The following is an 18,394-nucleotide window of genomic DNA, read 5'->3' on the forward strand; positions in this document are numbered from 1 at the left end:
TATTGGAGGTCGAGGAGGTTGCGGTACTCTTCTTCCATAACAAAAGCACCTTCAGTACTCTTTTTTTATTACGCTCTGATGACTTTAAAATGCTATATTATACAAGACAGTTTAAAAACGAATTCGAACTATATTACACATATAGAATATGTATATTAGAGAAGATCGATTAGTAAGAAAAATCTTTGGAACGGAAAGCAATCTAAGAACAATTTAATAAGTTAACTTTTCATGCCGAATAGGCTAAGATTCCTTTTGGTCCAAAGATTCATGGCCCAGTAAATCGACCCCCTCTAATGTTGACGCAAACTTTTCAAGCTGGACAGTTTTTGTGCTTCATCCACTCATTTTGTATTTTAAAATATATACTATACATAGACATCGTTGCAGAGGCGCGTTTAATCTAGGCCCTCCTCCAGCTCGTCGTCCCCGTAATCTATGCCATCGTAGTCCGTCGAGGAGCGCGTTGTTAGCTGCAAGGGATGAAGCATTCGGAATTTGCGATTAACTGAGAATTTGGCACCTGCACTGGTTGCGTGCCTACAAGAGTGTCTGGAGCCAAACAAAGACATTGACCCAAAACTATCGAATAAGCTCCAGGCAGTTTAAGGGTTTAGAACAACTAAATTCAGCCAGCGGTGCCCACCTGGTTGTAAATGCCGCGCCATGCTGCAAACGCTCCCATGGCCAACACTGCACCCACTCCCGCCACGATTTTGGTGTTCAGCTCGGAATCCAGGAATTTGCGCTCAGATGCCGTCAGACTCGCCTCCGTGCCACTGGGCGTCTTTGTGAGTTTGACGGAACTGTAGCCTTCGTTGCGGAAAATGTCCTTGGTGATGCGATTGATGAAGTTCACCAGGTTCTGGCAGCCCTTGATGTGATTCTGCAGTGGATTGTTGGGCAGTGCGATTTTAAAGATGATGGCCAGATAGCTGTAGACAATGGCATCGAATTCGCTGTACGTGTCGCCAAAGAACCACACCTTGCGACCCAACTTCCGGGATAACAGATTCACCACCTTTTTGGCATTGACGACGAGCTGGGAAATAAATGGGATTATTAGCAGTTGGAAATAGGTAGGTTCTATGAAATGCCCTCTATACTATGAATGTTATGAAATAGTGATAGGCTTCTTATGGAATTGATTAATACCCGGTTAATGGGTTATGATGAAATATACGGAAATGTTTGGTCATTACAAAGATTATTATTAAAGTGATGAAACTTGGTTGATCAAAACGCAACCATAAATCATCCGATTTTGTATCATATCAATAAGAGCACTCACGTAGTCGCCCTCGTGCTTGTCCATCTTGTCGTTTACATCGAAGCCGGCCATCACCTGGACCACATCGCAGGCTTCCCTCTGGTAGGACGACGGGTAGTAGAAGTTGAAGGGGAATGGCGTGCGCTTGGCGTAGAGACCCCGCGTGGTCGTGTCGAAGTTGTGGGGCTCACCGTACAGGAAGTAGTGGTAGTAGGCGTGCAGATTGGTGAACACCCAGTTGGCGTAGGCGGTGGACAAATGCTTTTGTTTGGTGCTTAAATGCGCGTCTATCGGGTAACCCTGGAAGAGTGATACGACGAATTAGACCCATCAAAAAGAAAACAGGGCCTATAAATAGACCGTGCAGTTTGTTCACCCGGCATTGTTTTCGCACTCACCTCGAGATCCAGCACGCGCTTGATTTGCCTATAGCCCGCGAACTTCTGGTTGCCGATCTGCAGATAGGGCAGTTTCCCGGCGCCCGAGCGCAGGGGATTGGAGCTGGTCTGCACGTCCATGGGACAGCGGGTGAATCGCAGGAGGCACTGTCACCGGGAAAGGAGGGGGGAAGGTTCTTTAGCCATTTGCGATAATGGGCAAAACAGGCGTGTTGGCCGCCGTGTGATGCAACTGAACTTACCAGCGCACGTAAACATTCAAAATCAATGGACGGCAGTCCGTACTCCCCCTTGTAGACATGGAGCATGGCTCCCAGTTGCATCTCCATGGCGTCCTAGTCCTTGCTCGCTCGTACTCTTGTGTCTAGCCGGTTTTCAACAGTGCACCTGCATGGTAGTCATCAAAATTTGAATCCAAAAATATATGCCAGAATTTCTGGTCGACTGCTGAGAGAGTGATAACTTTCAGGCTGATAACTGCTACTCGATCTATCGCTCGAGTATATCGGCGCCTTATCGATAGCTGGCCAGTTGTGAGCAGCTATATTTCACCAGAAAAAAGTATAGAAATTTAAAAAACAAATACAAGAAATTGAGGTGTTCTTAATTTAAAGTGAAAAATAGTTTATATTTCCTAGAAAATAATTTAAAAAGTATCTAATAACCTCTGTAGTTTTTTAATATAGCTAGTTTTACGACCGAATAGCTAAATTGCCACCATTGTTATCACTAAGTTATCGAAATCTGCTCCTCTGTAGCCCATCTGTTTGCGAAAAAAATAGTTCTTTGGAGAAATTCTTTCTAGAAATAATGAATCTAATAAGCGGCATAAAGTTGTACATTGAGAAGATGTGCTCCGAGTCGGGGCCGGGCATGAAAATCATCCTGTTGGACAAGGAGACGGTAAGCACAGCCCAAAAATCCCTGACATATGAGACCTTCCCTTCTAAAAATCCACATCATTGCAATTGCAGACAAGTATCATTTCGATGGCCTTTAGCCAGTCGGACATGCTGCAGCGGGAAGTCTATCTGTTCGAGCGCCTGGACTCGGGCAGATCCAACGAGCGGTTAAAGTACCTCAAGTGCATCGTCTTCATCCGCCCCACCAAGCAGAACATCCAGCTCCTGGCCAACGAGCTAAGGAATCCCAAATACAGCGCCTACTACATATGTAAGTGGGTCAAAAAAGACTTTTTATATTGCCTAAACCCCCAAATAGATTTCAGCAACATCATTCCCCGGACGGACATCAAGTACTTGGCTGAATGTGACGAATCCGAGTCGGTGCGTGAGGTCAAAGAACTGTATGCGGACTACCTGTGCGTCAACCCCAATTTGTTCTCCTTGAGCATTCCTAACTGTATGGCGAACCTGAATTGGCTGCCGGATGCACTTACCCGCAGCATGCAGGGCATCACAGCTGTGCTGCTGTCGCTGAAACTAAACCCAGTGATCCGCTACCGAGCGGGATCCCAGGCAGCTCAGCTCTTGGCCAAGCTGATTTATGAGCAAATAACCAAGGAGTCGTCTCTGTTCGACTTTCGGTCCAACATGGATGGCGCTGCACCGCCGTTACTGCTCGTACTGGACCGCAGAGATGACCCAGTGACGCCGCTGCTTCACCAGTGGACCTACCAGGCCATGGTCCATGAGTTGCTGCACATCAAGAACAATAGATTGGACCTTTCAAATCGACCCAACGTACCAAAGGACTTCAAGGAGCTTGTTTTATCCGGGGACCAGGATGAGTTCTATGGCAACAACATGTACGCCAACTACGGCGAGATCGGATCCACCATCAAGCAGCTGATGGAGGAGTTCCAGCGCAAGGCCAACGACCACAAGAAGGTGGAGAGCATATCGGACATGAAGAATTTCATTGAGTCTTATCCGCAGTTCAAGAAAATGTCCGGCACCGTGCAAAAGCATTTGTGCGTGATTGGCGAACTTTCGGCGTTAAGTAACAAGAGGAATCTTTTTGAGGTCTCTGAGCTAGAGCAGGAGATCGCCTGCAAGGCCGAGCACTCCGCCCAGCTGCAGCGCATTAAGAAACTGATTGCGGACGAGCGGGTTTCCATCGAGGATGCTCTCAAGCTGGTGGCACTCTATGCTTTGCGATACGAGCGACATGCCAATTGCGACACATCCGGACTGCTGCAGATCATTAAATCGCGCGGCGGTCGAGCTGCTGTGGTGCCCTCTCTAATCGAGTATGCTGGAACCCATGTGCGCCAGGGAGATCTGTTTAATATGGTGCGGATCACTGATGCTGTAAAATTGACCCGCAACTTGATCAAGGGTCTGAAGGGAGTGGAGAATGTCTTTACTCAGCACACTCCTCTGCTAAAGGAAACCCTCGAGGATGTGTTTAAGGGTCGCGAATTGGATCCCCTCTTCCCGGCCATAAATTCGGAGCTCGTACCATTCCGACGACCACCCCAGGAGGTGGTGGTCTTCATCATTGGTGGAGCCACGTACGAGGAGGCCTTAGCTGTACACCAGTTGAACAATGCAGGATATAGGGTCATTCTTGGCGGCACCACCATTCACAACTCCCAGAGCTTTATCCAAGAGGTCATGGCCGCCACTAGTGGCATCCAATTCAAGCACACCAAATCCATGATCAAGTACTGTTCCACGGATAATATTTAAAACTTAGTCTGACTAGACCCATTTTTACTGTTAACTATTTATTAACTAAATATGTATGTCCATAATCCATTTACTAAACAATCCTGCGTTCAATTCGTCTGCAAAACTTTTTAAAAGTGTAAGTTTTCCGAATAACTAACTTCTTTGCCTGCAACTTTAGTCTAAAATGATATCCTGTACAATGATTAAGGTCATAGAAAGTTAGAATTCGGAAAGCGATTATTATTGCATACATAACACCCATTGAAATCCATTGGACTATATAACCTTTAAGCCTATTCCATGTAATATATGTATTTATTATACTTCTCGAGGGTATCTTAAGGCAACGCCTGAGACAAAATGTATTATATTCAACTATATGTGTATACAAATACTAACCCGGCATTGTTCTTGGAATAATTCCACCCTTGTAAGGCACCTTGGCAACTCCAAGGAGAGCCTGGCAACGTTCCGTTTGGTTCAAACAAGGAAATTAGTTTTGCATTGAACAATCCTTGATCACCATGTCCAGCACATATTTTAACGATATCTGGCACCAATCTCAGCATGAATGCGAACTGCTGTCGACCATTGACTATGAAAGACAGCACCAGGATGTGGAGACAACGGTGGCCACCATGAACGCCGCAGTCGGCTCCGTCGCCGCCGATGCGGATGCCAAGGCTCTGCTGCAATCGAGTCTCTACGAGTTCTATCTGCGATACATATGCTTGAGCAATCGGCTGGAGGATGTTTACGATAATGTGGGTATGCGACCTATAGTTTGTTTAGTTCCCCATCCATTCCTGAACTTTCCACAGATGATTCAGCCGCAGAAGCGTCAGTTGGTGCGCAAGTTACTGGACGCCTGTCTGGGCCGGGTGGTTGAGCTCAAGCACGACCTTGTGAATATAGACCTCATGGAGTTCAGTTACAACGATGAGGTGGTGGAGCGCCTGCTCCTCACGCCCATGGAGACGGAGCTGCGGATTCCCCGCTACTTTCTCCGCGAACGCCAACAGGAGCTGGAGTTTCGCAAGAAAACCATGCAAGAGATCCTAGTGAAACTTGGCTGGCTGGAGGAGCATGAGATGGAGGAGACAGTGACCACCGAGATTGAAGCCATCCGTATGCTCCAGATGCATGAGCGGGCGCGTCAAGGACGCTTGCGTGCTCACTTCATGAAGGAGATCCGGATCCTAAAGGAGAAGGGTAAATCGGAAGAGCGCAGCGAAAAGGAGCGCAGTGACTCAGGTCTCTTGGCTGCCATGAAGATACAGAAAATGTGGCGTGGCCACACAGCACGGCGGATTACGCGGCGCCGCAAGATGGAAGAGATGATACTGATCGGCATGCTGCCACCTCCTCCGGCTGTGGTTAAGGAGCGGGCGGAGAAGCTAGAGAAGCTGCAGCACAACGAGAAGCGCTACGAGGCTCAGGCTCTTTACGGAAAGCAGTTTGAGGAGCGGCAGCGCGCCCTGCAGGAGGAGATCCGTGCCAAGCATGGAGCCAGCATGAAGGAGGACATCGCCGATGAGATCAGGGCCTGGGTAAAGGATTGCTACGAAAAGACAGGCAAGTTGCCGGACTTTCCCTCTGAGGATCAGGGTGGCTCCTTGCATATCTTCAGTAGACCTGGAACGGAAAGCGAACACAGCCGCTCGTCAGCCCGTTCCTCCAAGGAGTCGCGGAAGACCAAGGATAAATCTAAGTCCCCGGCGCGCAGTGGCGACCTAAATGTCAACGAAAACCAGGAGGAGGAGGTCAGCTTCCAGCCGGCTCCGTCTGTCTGCCTGCCAGATATTCGAGCAGAAATAGATCTGTAAGTTATAAGAATGTTTCTATATTGTTATAACTTAATATCTACCTTTGTAATTAATATTTAATGATTTATTTTTCTTACTTCGCTAGCTTTAACGACACCTGGCGAGACAAGGATGAAACCGGAGTGCTTAGCCAGGCGGCCTACGAGGACATGATCTACAGCGACAAGTATCAGGAAGTGGAGCTGGAATTCCGTCGCGCCGTCGACGATGTGATGCGCCAGGAGATCGAGCTGCTGCAGACGGCTGTCGGCAAGAAAGTCAAGAAGAGCAGCAAGAAGACGCGTCGATCCGGCAAGAAGAGCAAAAAGAAGAAGGAGAAGGATCTCACACCGGATAGAACCACGGAGTCCTTGTACGAGGAGCTGGTTACGAATGGGATTATACGTAAATACCCGGAACTGAAAATAAAACAGTTTCTCGGCGACAAGGCGTTGACCGCCAGGAATGGCACGAATCCCTCGCCGGGGGACATTCGTCAGATCCTTACTGAGTACTGCATCCTTCCACTCGGATCGGATGCTATCCACAACTGCACTCCGCTTATACGCTCCATTCTACTTGCTGGACCGAGAGGATCCGGAAAGAAAGCCCTACTCCATGCCATTTGCACGGAAGTGGGAGCAGTGCTATTCGATTTAACCCCTGCTAATATAGTGGGAAAGTATCCGGGAAAGTCGGGACTAATTATGCTGATTCACCTGGTCCTAAAGGTCTCTCGATTGCTCCAACCTGCCGTCATCTACATGGGCGATGCAGAACGACCTTTCATGAAGAAAATTCCGAAAACGGATCGCACAGATCCGAAACGATTGAAGAAGGATCTGCCAAAGCTGATCAAGAACATTGCCCCCGAGGATCGTGTGATTTTCGTGGGCACCTCAAATTTGCCCTGGGAGGCTGACCAAAAGCTACTGCAATCTGTCTACAATAGGTTTATCTATATTCCACGACCCGATTACGGTGCCATGTCGCATGCCTGGAAAACATTGTTGCAGTACGTGATCCTAAAAACAATCTTTCGATCTGATTTCTGATGATTTATTTTCTTTTCCAACAGCGATTACTCTGGAGGTATCTCTAACTTAGACACCAGTGCCATGGCCAAGATATCAGATGGCTATACCATTGGGGCAATCGATGCCTGTCTTAAGGAGGTAATGACCTGCAAGCGGAAACTTCAGCTGCGCACCCAACCACTCACCAATGCCGAACTTATCAATGTCCTGTGGTGGGTTTATGAAAATCCAGATATAAAATTTGATTTATTAACAGCTTATCTGCTTACAGCTCTCGGGATCCTGTCTATCGCGAGGAGGAGGAAGCCTTCGAATCCTGGTGGTCGAAAACACCACTCGGTCGCCGTCGTCAACGATTTCTGGAGCTGGAAGAGGAGCGCTTGCTGGAGGAGCAGGCTCAGGCAGCCAAGCAGGGAAATGGCAACAAAAAGAAGGGCCTCAACTAAGAGGTAAACACAGTATTTTTCAGATATAAGATGGTTACTTAACACCAACAGTTCATTTAACAATATTCCTTGAAATATATTTGGCGTATCCTAAAATAGGATATTACGATCAAAATGGGATTACATTTTAAAGTAAAGAAAAGTTTTTATACCTTAAATTTACGAGCAGCATGCATATAATTATAAATGTAACCTTTGGGGCACAACATATTTAAAAATATTCCTGAATCATATTAAATTTGAACAATACAATGTTTATTTTAACCTGTAAGTAAAGTCCTTGTTGCCGCATTTCAAGTGTATTTCATTGACAGCAAGTGTAAGAGTGTCCTGATCTTCCAGGAGCTCCTGCAGCTCTTTTAGCTTGTCCTTCAGCAGTGCCTCCTGATCGCCCAAACACCAAAGGAGGCTGACATGGAAGGAGGCAGGATCGTAGAACTGCTGCAAGCGGTAGTCGAGCATCACCTGGTCAATGGGCTGCAGAATGGCAGTCATCTTCTCCACAAAAGCAGGATCCAAAGGTGCGGCGATGAAGGTCCTGGTTCGCTCCTCGTTTGTGTAGATCCGCAGGCCTTGCAAAGTGGCAGAGAATCTAAAGGGATATTCTGTCAGCATTTGTATTAAACCTCTCCTGGTTCAAGGACTTACCCCACGGAGCTGTTAAGAGCTGTTTGCAAGGATCGTGAGAACTCATCGTTCTGATGGTATTGGAGCACCACCGTTCGACTCAAACTGAGATGCAGTGAATCATTGGCCTGTAGTTCCAGGTGGGGCTCCAAATGGGCAATGGCTTCGGCTTGGAACTCCTCCAGCTGATCGGCACAGGCTGCTGCCGGCACATAGACGTAGGTGGCCCAGTTTCCCCGCTCGTGCTTAAAGCTTCGGATGCGACCGCCATGTAGAGCGGGATCATCCACCACATCCTCGACGAACTCCTCGGGCTTGGGTTTCTTGGGGCCCAGCAGGGCGGCAGCTGTGGGCAGGGCCGGTCTTCAGCGTTTTAAATGTAGAAGTCTACAGGCATTGGGGAAAACCACATTACCTTTTGAGGCTGCTCAATGTGGGAGTTTGATTGTTTTCTGTGGACTCTTCATCTTCAGAGGCGGAGGAGCTGCTCCCACCATAGTCCACCAGCGCCATTTTATTAATTATTTACTTATTTTTATTAAATTGAGAAAATAAATTCACCAACAGCTAAGAATTCGCCGGGTTTTATTTACATTTATCGATTAAACCAAAAGAGATGAAAGTTTGGCTTTTTTATCAGATGATTAAAAAAAAATCTTTTAAAACCAGGGACTGAAAATGACCGTTATTAAAAAATAAAATTCTAGAAAAAAGTTTGTTTTTCACTGTTTTTAAATAAAGAAAAGCTTTTTAAATAAAATTTTCATGAAGAATGAGATTTTTGTTTATAGAAATCTAAAATAAGCGTTACTTGGGACTTCTATTTTTGAAATCAGTGTTTTCTTTATAAAAATCTGTTATAAGTTAAAATTTAGAAAAAGGATGTTTAAAATATCCTTTCCCGATTTTGCTTCGTAATTTAGTTAGATAGATGAATATTTAGTTAAAGTTAAGCCCACTCAATTTGAAAACATTTATGATATTTATAATCTCGTGTTTATAGTTTTATTTGTTTTAAGGAAATCTAAAAAATGAACTAATTGGTCTACTTTGAACTGGCTTTTCCTTTGCCAGCTTTTTCCAGCTTTGACTGTTCCCACTGGTAGTGGTAGGCCCGTCCCAGTTGGACGAGCTGCGTCACGCTCACGAAGAGATTCACTGCAAACAGGCTGTAGTTCTTCGGTGTGATGACTAGGGAGTAGCGCGTCCAAATCAAGTTCGTTCCGCCAAGAGATAGACATGCGTTGGGTGAAATCGTGTCCGCAGGACGCGTCAAATCCCCAATTCCAGCAAAAACGAGGCCCTGTAGTGAAAAATTGAATGGGTACAGAGATTAGGGGATCAGGCTGATAATAAAGGGTAAGTCCCCTGATTTGACTGCAAATCTCTATGGCATGTTGCCAAAGCTCTCTCCCAGAAAAAACAACAAATATTATGAAATATTCCATAAGCCACAAAAACCGCACTATCATTTAGTTATCAGAATCTAGCGCGTGTATTTTTATATATATTCATTTATCGCGAGCTTGAACGGGTTGCCGAGAATTAAACAAATAATAATAAAACTCGAGATTCGCCCACAGATTTGTTTATCATCTGGGCGATAATAGAAATTGACAAGGACTAAGGGTTCAGAGTTGTGTAAAGGATTTCCAAACTTACCCATTTAACGATAGGACCCCAAAAAAATACAGTCTTGGGACCTAGGGTAAAAGGTCCGATAAAATAAGTCTTATAACCAAGAAATCAGTAATATTACCTGCTGGGTGCATCCACAAGGGTCGCCACTTGGCAGGCACATACTTGTCACAGGCATTGATAAGTCTATTATACGCCCTGGAATGAAGACCCTTTCCGGTGGAAGCTGCCGCAGTGGCTGGAGTTGGGGGTTCAACAGACATTCCGACCGGAGGACAGTGCCTTAATACTGAAACGTCCAGGCAAAGATCCAAAGAGAAACTGATGTGGTTTCGCAAATCGAGAGCAATATTGTTATAACCTACCTCTATCAAGTTGTATATAGTATTGGATGATTGATTAGAAGCGTTAGAACAACACTCGATCCGGGTTCCGATAAAGTTCCTCTCGTCTAGGTGGGAAGTGGAGTGCCTATTGAGATCTGGAGGCACAACAGCTCCTAACAAGCGTCCATCTACAACTGAGCTTTTGCGAAAAGTCCGGGGTCCACAGACATATGTTTATGTTTCTCCAGTATTATTAGCGTAGAGCTCCTGTTATCACCAGCATTATCAACATCTAGTGGACGACGCTAGTCCCTCTCCACAGTTCATATTAGCCATAAAATAACTGTAAAACTAAACTTTAAAAGTTATTAGTAACACTAGCTAATTGATATTGACCTAGGTGGGAAATTTACGAAGTATTTTTTTATTGGTTTTTGATTATTTTCTGTTTGTGAGACTAATTGTGTAAAACTGATCGTAGAACCAGTGTGCAAATAGGTTTAGTGCACATGGCGCATACGTGATACTAACACTTGCTATACCGGTTTAGAAAATAACTTTGAGGGATTAAAGGAATTACTAAGAGATACACTAATTTAGGTCAGTCTAATTGAATTGTGTTTTTTGACCTAAAAGAACAAAATCCTCTTTGTTTACTTACGTTTTAGCGGAACCTAATTAGCCTATTGAAGATTATACAAACTTGACCTGTTAATTCATTATGTTTTTTGTTTTTTTTTATGCAATTTTGTAGGAAAACCCAAGCCAAGAACTAAAACATGTAAGTTTTTCTACTGTCTACAGTCTTACAATATATTGGTTTATTTGTTGACAATCACAAACTGTTCAATAATTTTCGTATTCATAAAACTATACGCAAAGCCTCCACAGTTACAACTTAAGTAATACGAATCACGTCGATAAGGCAATGAACCATAAATAAAAATGGCTAACAGATTGTAAAACGCAGATGCCCGATCTGCGAACACAGCTCCTTCTTAATCCTTTCGATTACGTTGTGCATTGTGGGATTTGTTTGTATGTACATAACATTTCGATTAAAGTCTATATTGAGGGGACAGCACCGGTATTCGATTCGATATGTGTTTAGTTCTGCGCCGCCGGCTGCTCCAGCTCTTGCGGCTTCTCCTGACTCTGGTGGTAGTTGTAGGCCCGGGCCAACTGCACCACCTGCGTGATGCCCACGAAGAGATTCACGGCGAACAGGCTGTAGTTCTTGGGTATGATCACCAGCGAGTAGCGGGACCAGATGATGCCCGTGGCGGCCAGGGCGGCGCATCCGGAAACGGAAATGGAGTCGGCCGGACGGGCCAGGTCACTCAAACCGGCGGCAACAAGGCCCTGAAAGGGGTAGAAATATTTTTAGATGGTTTCAAGAAAAGTATCCTTTCGTGTTTGTTATGATCCGAAAGATTGTTCATTATTCTTTGGCTTATTTTCTTAAAACTATCTTAGCATCAATAACAGAATTTGAAGTTCATTATAAAACGACCTAAGGAACTTCTTTGAATGAAAATCTGTATTCTACTCTGAGCCAAAATGCATAAAAATATTAATATGATATCACTTCAAGTTTGATTCATATTTAACCACTCTATAAAACAAACTTTTCTAAACATGTTGGAATGAAAATATTTAATACTATAATGAATAACGAATTTCTGGACATCTCGTTCAATCAAAAAATAAAACATATACAAGGGTGGTCAAAAGTATTTTCACAAAAAAAAAGTTAAATATATTCATAATTTGAACTTACATCTTGTTAACTTTGGCATCAATGGAAAGGTAATTTAAATGCCGTTTAAATAATACAATACATTTCTTAACACGTTCAGTACTTATTGAAAAGGACGAATTTGTGTGAAAATGTCCTTTTTGAACTTTTTTCCTCGACTTGAAAACTTAAATTTTTTGATGCAAAAAGTTTCTTCAAACAAAAATAATAGTAACTGCAAAAAGAATTTTTCAAAAATCATTTTGTTTATATTTTTTATGATTTTTTAAAGGTGACAATGTCGGAAAAAATTTGTATGAAAAAGAGAAAAATATGGCTAAAATGCATGTTTGTAAGCATTTTCAAAAAATCATAAAAAATATAAGCAAAATGATTTTTGAAAAATTCTTTTTGCAGTTACTAATATTTTTGTTTGAAGAAACTTTTTGCATCAAAAAATTTAAGTTTTCAAGTCGAGGAAAAAAGTTCAAAAAGGACATTTTCACACAAATTCGTCCTTTTCAATAAGTACTGAATGTGTTAAGAAATGTATTGTATTATTCAAACGGCATTTAAATTACCTTTCCATTGATGCCAAAGTTAACAAGATGTAAGTTCAAATTATGAATATATTTAACTTTTTTTTTGTGAAAATACTTTTGACCACCCTTGTATATATCGTATCAAAATAAACAAATGAATTAATCTAGCCAAGATGACTGCTCAAAATTGGAACTTTTTCAAGGATTGGAACTACATTTGGTATTTGAAAAGGTGTATTAGGCGGGATTCCGGAACCCCTCTTTATAGGGTTCCATAATTCAAAGAAACAATCGCAATTGGCGCACAAACACAATAGCAGTTCACTTATCAAGCGCAGGTTGCTCGGAATAATCAAAATAATTTCATTTAATGGCACCTGCGCACAGATTTGTCTACCGTCTACCGCCGTTGTTTCGGATTTATAGCGAACGTATGTGTGCGATAATGAAAATCAGCGAAGGTCGTGCGTTGTCCGAGTTATGTAATCCCATCCGTCTGGTTTTTAGCAACTCAACTTACCCATTTGAAGACGGGTGCCCAGAAGAACACAGTTTTGGGACCTGGAAATGATATGGGGGTAATAAGATATACATATGGAGGGTTACAGAGATCGTTCGACCTACCAGCTGGATGCATCCACAGTGGGCGCAGCTTGGCGGGCACAAGTTTGTCGGCGGCGCCAATCATCCCATTGTACAGCTTGGAGTGCAGACCCTTTCCCGCTGAGGGGGCGGCCGTCGGGGGTGGTGGGGGAACGGGCGGCGGGGGCTGAACGGCGGCGGATGACATTTTGTTGTTTGTGCGAATAGAAAATACCACGGGTCGAGGTGATGCGTCCAAACTCGCTGGCTGGCAATTACAAATTAAATTTTTCTATGAAACGAAACGCTAAAGTAAAAGTTCCTTCCCAATTTGATCTTCAATCGTTTTTACATTTTACAAAATTTTACACAAAAAAGAGGCAAAAATCCTTGACCTTGAAGAGAGTGTGCCAATTTCCGCCTTTCCCACAAGCGCAAGATTCTCGACGTAAGAAAAATATATGTGTATATTGGTTTTATTCGAGTCGGGAAATTGCGAACGGATCTCGGAACTTTTACTGACCGAACACCACCATTAATTTTCGACGAATGATCTCGTTCGCCCTGGTCAATTTTAACAAATTTTAAAAACAAAAACAAAGCAGAAGACACGTAAGAAAAACGTAAGTGTCAGTAAAAAAGCGAGATGCAAGATGAACGTAAGTGTCAACAAAACGTAAGCCACCGTAAGTGTCAGTAAAAAAGGGAGATAGCCTCAGCGTATGTGTCAGTAAAAAAGCGAGATGCAAGATGGAAGATGGGCTCTCTCTGAGAGGCTGAGAGGAGAGCCACAAAACGCTAAACAACAAAAGCCAAAAGCTTTGAGAGAGAGAGAGAGTGAGAGAGTGAGCGCACCCACACAACAACAAAGTCAAACAGCTGAGAGGGTTATTTACTAACGTGTTTAATAAATGGCACGTTAGGAAACACCTATACCTATACGTTTGTAAATGCAGCCCGCTCTTGACTTTCTAAAAAGTTGCTAAAGTCATTTTTTTAACTTAATAGGAACAGGTTTTTGCCCGTTGGGCAGGAAGTTCATTAGCTGCCTCAAAACATCCTTGACCTTGAAGAGAGTGTGCCAATTTCCGCTGCGCAGCAAAATGTTTGCGGAAGTCACAATTAAATGCAGCACATCCAATACAAGCGCAGAATATCTATAAATAACATGCTTTTTTAGGAGTCACGCGATCTTAGAGATGATCGATTTATCACGCATGTGGTGATCAAAATGTGCAAAACATTTATAAACAATAAAACAATACTCTTTCTAGCTCTTCTATAAGCTTAATTGCATTGTTTAAAACAGACTTTGACACAAAGAATCTAACAAATATATTTTAAATCATTACTTCTTCAACAGCTGACACACGAAAAACTGTTTGGTTGCTTCGTCGCTATCGTCGCTATTTTTAGTGTTGGTAAACGTGAATTGTGTGTATTCAATATGTAGATAAAAAATTATACAAGTTAAGGAATTTTATATTTGAGCAACTTATAAGAAGTATATTAACTCTATCAGTTCATAAAATAAAATATAAAAAAATAATTAAGCACGGCTGGATAGAATTGTAAAAACACATGTAGATAAAATGTAAGCACCATGTAAAAAACTATAAGTAGTTCCAGAAAAAACCAACAGGGGGACTTCTTTTTCTTCCAATTTTCTAAAATTAAATAAAAAACGTTCGAATGTGACTTAATAAAAAATATTTATTACCATGCTTACAGGTTATTTTCGAATTATTAAATCGACCATTGTATGACCCAACTAAAACTAGTTATTTAAAGTATGGTTTTCTATTGCACTCACCTTGAGATACAAAGGTTTGATGCCTTGCAGATGAGTCATTACCATAAACACGCCCAACCCAACTCCTCCTTCTGTAATCGCATTTGTGTGGGTGATCTGATTCTTTATAAATATTTACTGGATCTGTTTCCATGCGGGAAATGTTTTTGTAGCTGCCCTACAAAAGGTAGTCGGCAATTGCGCATTAATAAGAAACGTGCTCAAGTGACGCACTAGCTCAAATAAATGCTAATTAACACAGCTACTCGGCCGACGACACCTCGAATGCCAGGCGTTGAAACGCGAAACGACTAGACACACTTGTGCTTATAGATTTCCGCTTAACTTATCTGCCTGGAAACAAAACCCATGAGTGGCCTTTTGCTTTTTATCGTTTTCATGTTAGAAATGTATACATATGTAATTTCAATTACAAATCAGAAGCGTACATATTTAAATAATTCCATATAAATCAAATAGTTCTACATCGTTTTTGAAATTTTGTTTTCTGTTTCATTCCTGTGTGTTGTATATATTTTGAATGATCTATATCAGAGTCGCTCCAATCGGATTAGTCCTTGCATTGCACAGCCACACACAAGTGTGTGTATGTCTGGAGTTTGTAATTTTGATAACACAGAATTGAGAGAAGCTAAAACGGTTGACGGTTGCAGCTGATTCGCCGTTGTTGTGTATCCGCCGGAGTTCAAATTCTCCTTTCCTCATTTCTAAAAAGAACCCGGCTGTCTAATTGCTGCGGTGTGGTGGACAAATTATAATGCTATTATTATGTGAATTGGTTGGCGGCTCTTCGGGTTTTCATACACAAGGGATTGTGTACGGGGTAAACGCCAAATTATGTGTGTTGCACGTGTTTGGATTCCACATAACTGCTACTTCCGCTGCTTCCGGATTGGATCGTTAAAAGTTGAATGAGTTCATTGGTAATTTATCGGCATTCGGGTCGAAGTTGTATTGTGTGCCGTCGGAGCTAGGTGCCATGTTAGTCTGTTCGCCCTGCAAAGATTCAAAAATGTTTAAAACATGCCTCCTAGCAAGGCTAACTAGTAGCTCACCTCATCCGTAAAGTATTGATCGATGATTTCATAAGCTAATTTGTAAATTTCAACGTTCTCGTGGCTCTGCAGGCGCTCGATCTTGGCCAGACCCTCGCATTCCTCAATCAAGTTGGCCACTGCCTCCACGTGTGAATCGGCCACTTTGAGCATATTGTTCAGACCATCAAGAACAACCTGTGAGGAGGAAATAAGGGTTAATAGATGAATTTAGAAGTACCCAATTAGACACTTGATTTGTAAGCTCTCGCCCCTACTTACATTGATAACTTGCGTATCCTGGCACGAAAGGAGGTCACAGAATGGCGGAATGACGCCCTCCTTGATCAGGGTGAAGACCTGTTCCCGGTTACCACTGATGGTCAAATTGCTGATGGCCCAGGCGGCCTCCTTCTGTGTCTGGAACTCGCCCTTGCTCAGGTTCTCGATGATTTTCGGCAGGAGACCCACGTTAATGACGGCCTGCACCTGCGACTGATTGCCAGCGGTGATGTTCGAAAGGAACCAGACCGCCTCCTTGCGGATCTTCTCCTTGGGATGGGAGAGCAGGGCCGGGAAGTAGGAGAGCGCGTCGTAGTTGAGCACAACCTGAGTCTGCTCATCCGATCCGGTGACAATATTGCCCACAGCACGCAGCGCAGCGGTCTGCACCTTGACCTCGTTGTTGCCGAGCAGCGGTATCAGCTTAGGCACCACCCCGCTCTCGATGACCATCTGGATTTGCTCATTGCCGCCGTCAGTCAGATAACTAATGGCCCAGACCGTGTCCACGAGGATGTTTGTGTCGGTGTGATGGATAAGCACATTCAGTGCGGGCAGGATCTCGTGGATGGTGGCTGCCGGTGGCGGCGGATCCTTGTTGCGGCACAAATTCACAATCACCCAGGTCACATTGCGCAAGAATGAGATGGGGATGTCGGGCTTGATGAAGGACAGCAGTGGCTGCACCACACCGTGCTTGATAACAAAGTCGCGCAGCAAGGGACCATCGCCGATGATGTTGCCCAAGGCCCAGACGGCTTGTTCGCAGACATTGGGAGCGGGCGAGTTGAGAAGTTGAAGGAAGAGCGGCACGGCACCGGCGGCAACAACCTGCAAACAATATCCTTATGTCAAGGCAAAGAAAAAGCTGAGAGCAGAGAGTAAACCCACCTGGTTGGTCTGGTCTGAGGTGCCGGAGGCAATGTTGGTCAGGGCCCAGGCGGCCTCGAACTGGAGCATTGTGTGATTGTGTTGTTTGAGGCACTCCACCAGGATGGGCAGAATGTCGCTTGCGATCAGATCGTTGATGGGTGGATTCTTGTCCGAAGAGAGCAGCTTGCGGGCAGCCTGGACGGCGGCCAGCTGCTGTTCCGGCTTGGTGGCATCGGCGGCTGCCTGGGCCAGTTTCTTCAGATTAATGGACGTGGGCACCTGCTCGTCCTCGTCTGTGTTCGAGTCCAGATTGGGAACATTACGTCGCTTAAGGATGGTCTCCTCGCGCTTGTTCTTCCGCAGCTCCACGGTGACTTCGTTTCGGCGACGACGCATTTCCTGATAAATCGGATAATTCATTTTGTTACTCTTTTTCTTGAACACTGCTTATGAACTGACTTATAAACAAGAGTTATTTTTAACTTTTATTTTAGAAGGCCTACTTGATTAGGGAGTTTGTGCTCTAGGTTCGCTCAGAATACAACAATAAGTAAAGAAAAAATTCCCAGTAGGATGTTAAAATTAAAAACCAGAAAATAACTCTTATTTAGGGCCCCTTCCTTGGATAACTTACATCCTGGTCTTTGCCTTTGTTTTTGAAGTTTTGTAAACGATTCTGCTCCAGAGACGTCATTTTCTGTCCGTTTCTCGAATTCTTCTCTTAGCCGCTTCGACGAGGGTCCGCAACTGCGTTTGGCTGGTTAAAAATGCGTATGCTAAAATCAATTATGTGCGGAGATGGCGACGTACGCCTCCTGGGAATTTCGTTGGACAATTAACAATTTGTTTCAATTGCACACCAACAGCAGCAGCCAAGGGGAAAATTTAATCGCACGCACACCAATGCGCACGACAGAAAAAATAACGTACAATCGACCAACACAGTTGCAGCACAGCACGATGGCGCAGGCGATGAAAAAAGAAATGGCGAAATAATACACGGAAATTAGCATCGCCATTGGCGAAATTCCTTTTCTTGTAGATCCCCTGTGTCGGGTACTTACGTTAGCAGCTCGAAAATCGCGTTTCTCCCACGACACTGACACTTTCTACGCCCTTAAAAAGTGATCAATTTCTTTCCTTTTTTTATAAAAATTGCAATTCGTGACAGCGACGTGCGTGAAGTTGGCTGCGCTGCGGAAATCGGGACTGCCCACTTCTAGGCAGGGTCGATTACGCGACTATCGTCAGAGCTGACCTTTCTGCGGTCTACCTTTTTTTGGAGGTCACTGAAAAATATTTAAAAAAAAAAAAATAAATACAATTAGAAACAAGTTTTTTAACTGA

The 18,394-nt window shown here is 43.8% G+C and overlaps 7 protein-coding genes across 11 annotated transcripts; 2 read left to right on the plus strand and 5 right to left on the minus strand.

Annotated features, from left to right (window-relative positions):
- Positions 1–50: 50 nt before the first annotated feature.
- On the minus strand, positions 51–2,135 carry LOC119562946 (metaxin-1 homolog). Of its 2 annotated transcripts, none has more exons than XM_037876104.1 (5): positions 1,911–2,134; positions 1,669–1,815; positions 1,292–1,570; positions 647–1,042; positions 51–473 (listed from the first exon to the last, which is right to left on the minus strand). In XM_037876104.1, exons 1-5 carry the CDS (start codon positions 1,995–1,997, stop codon positions 399–401), a joined length of 984 nt encoding a protein of 327 aa, XP_037732032.1. In that variant the 5' UTR covers positions 1,998–2,134; the 3' UTR covers positions 51–398. The 2 variants fall into 2 exon arrangements, with proteins under 2 accessions (XP_037732032.1, XP_037732033.1); XM_037876105.1 differs by having other exon boundaries at positions 441–582; positions 1,911–2,135.
- Positions 2,136–2,410: 275 nt separating this feature from the next.
- LOC119563393 (vacuolar protein sorting-associated protein 45) lies at positions 2,411–4,702 on the plus strand. The gene is made up of 3 exons (XM_037876751.1): positions 2,411–2,571; positions 2,643–2,841; positions 2,890–4,702. The coding sequence occupies exons 1-3, from the start codon at positions 2,479–2,481 to the stop codon at positions 4,320–4,322; spliced, it is 1,725 nt and encodes a 574-aa protein (XP_037732679.1). The 5' UTR covers positions 2,411–2,478; the 3' UTR covers positions 4,323–4,702.
- Positions 4,703–4,798: 96 nt separating this feature from the next.
- Positions 4,799–7,631, plus strand: LOC119563392 (IQ and AAA domain-containing protein 1-like). Of its 2 annotated transcripts, none has more exons than XM_037876749.1 (5): positions 4,799–5,068; positions 5,126–6,126; positions 6,216–7,124; positions 7,188–7,358; positions 7,418–7,631. In XM_037876749.1, exons 1-5 carry the CDS (start codon positions 4,829–4,831, stop codon positions 7,590–7,592), a joined length of 2,496 nt encoding a protein of 831 aa, XP_037732677.1. In that variant the 5' UTR covers positions 4,799–4,828; the 3' UTR covers positions 7,593–7,631. The 2 variants fall into 2 exon arrangements, with proteins under 2 accessions (XP_037732677.1, XP_037732678.1); XM_037876750.1 differs by having other exon boundaries at positions 4,936–5,072.
- A 16-nt stretch (positions 7,632–7,647) lies between these two features.
- Positions 7,648–9,051, minus strand: LOC119563395 (U6 snRNA phosphodiesterase). Of its 2 annotated transcripts, XM_037876753.1 has the most exons (3): positions 8,635–9,051; positions 8,241–8,582; positions 7,648–8,184 (listed from the first exon to the last, which is right to left on the minus strand). In XM_037876753.1, the coding sequence occupies exons 1-3, from the start codon at positions 8,730–8,732 to the stop codon at positions 7,848–7,850; spliced, it is 777 nt and encodes a 258-aa protein (XP_037732681.1). In that variant the 5' UTR covers positions 8,733–9,051; the 3' UTR covers positions 7,648–7,847. The 2 variants fall into 2 exon arrangements, with proteins under 2 accessions (XP_037732681.1, XP_037732682.1); XM_037876754.1 differs by lacking the exon at positions 7,648–8,184 and having other exon boundaries at positions 8,353–8,565.
- A 150-nt stretch (positions 9,052–9,201) lies between these two features.
- On the minus strand, positions 9,202–10,407 carry LOC119563398 (mitochondrial pyruvate carrier 2). Its single transcript, XM_037876757.1, has 4 exons — positions 10,223–10,407; positions 9,979–10,146; positions 9,882–9,922; positions 9,202–9,522 (listed from the first exon to the last, which is right to left on the minus strand). The coding sequence occupies exons 2-4, from the start codon at positions 10,118–10,120 to the stop codon at positions 9,265–9,267; spliced, it is 441 nt and encodes a 146-aa protein (XP_037732685.1). The 5' UTR covers positions 10,121–10,146; positions 10,223–10,407; the 3' UTR covers positions 9,202–9,264.
- A 568-nt stretch (positions 10,408–10,975) lies between these two features.
- Positions 10,976–13,597, minus strand: LOC119563396 (mitochondrial pyruvate carrier 2). Of its 2 annotated transcripts, none has more exons than XM_037876755.1 (4): positions 13,441–13,597; positions 13,088–13,313; positions 12,984–13,024; positions 10,976–11,545 (listed from the first exon to the last, which is right to left on the minus strand). In XM_037876755.1, the coding sequence occupies exons 2-4, from the start codon at positions 13,251–13,253 to the stop codon at positions 11,291–11,293; spliced, it is 462 nt and encodes a 153-aa protein (XP_037732683.1). In that variant the 5' UTR covers positions 13,254–13,313; positions 13,441–13,597; the 3' UTR covers positions 10,976–11,290. The 2 variants fall into 2 exon arrangements, with proteins under 2 accessions (XP_037732683.1, XP_037732684.1); XM_037876756.1 differs by having other exon boundaries at positions 13,088–13,337; positions 13,398–13,583.
- Positions 13,598–15,222: 1,625 nt separating this feature from the next.
- LOC119563394 (importin subunit alpha-4) lies at positions 15,223–18,271 on the minus strand. Its single transcript, XM_037876752.1, has 6 exons — positions 18,112–18,271; positions 17,682–17,862; positions 17,066–17,446; positions 16,175–17,005; positions 15,914–16,090; positions 15,223–15,854 (listed from the first exon to the last, which is right to left on the minus strand). Exons 2-6 carry the CDS (start codon positions 17,739–17,741, stop codon positions 15,759–15,761), a joined length of 1,545 nt encoding a protein of 514 aa, XP_037732680.1. The 5' UTR covers positions 17,742–17,862; positions 18,112–18,271; the 3' UTR covers positions 15,223–15,758.
- Between the last annotated feature and the right edge of the window lie 123 nt (positions 18,272–18,394).

This window comes from Drosophila subpulchrella, chromosome 3R, assembly GCF_014743375.2.
Source record: "Drosophila subpulchrella strain 33 F10 #4 breed RU33 chromosome 3R, RU_Dsub_v1.1 Primary Assembly, whole genome shotgun sequence".
Classification (NCBI taxonomy): domain Eukaryota; kingdom Metazoa; phylum Arthropoda; class Insecta; order Diptera; family Drosophilidae; genus Drosophila; species Drosophila subpulchrella.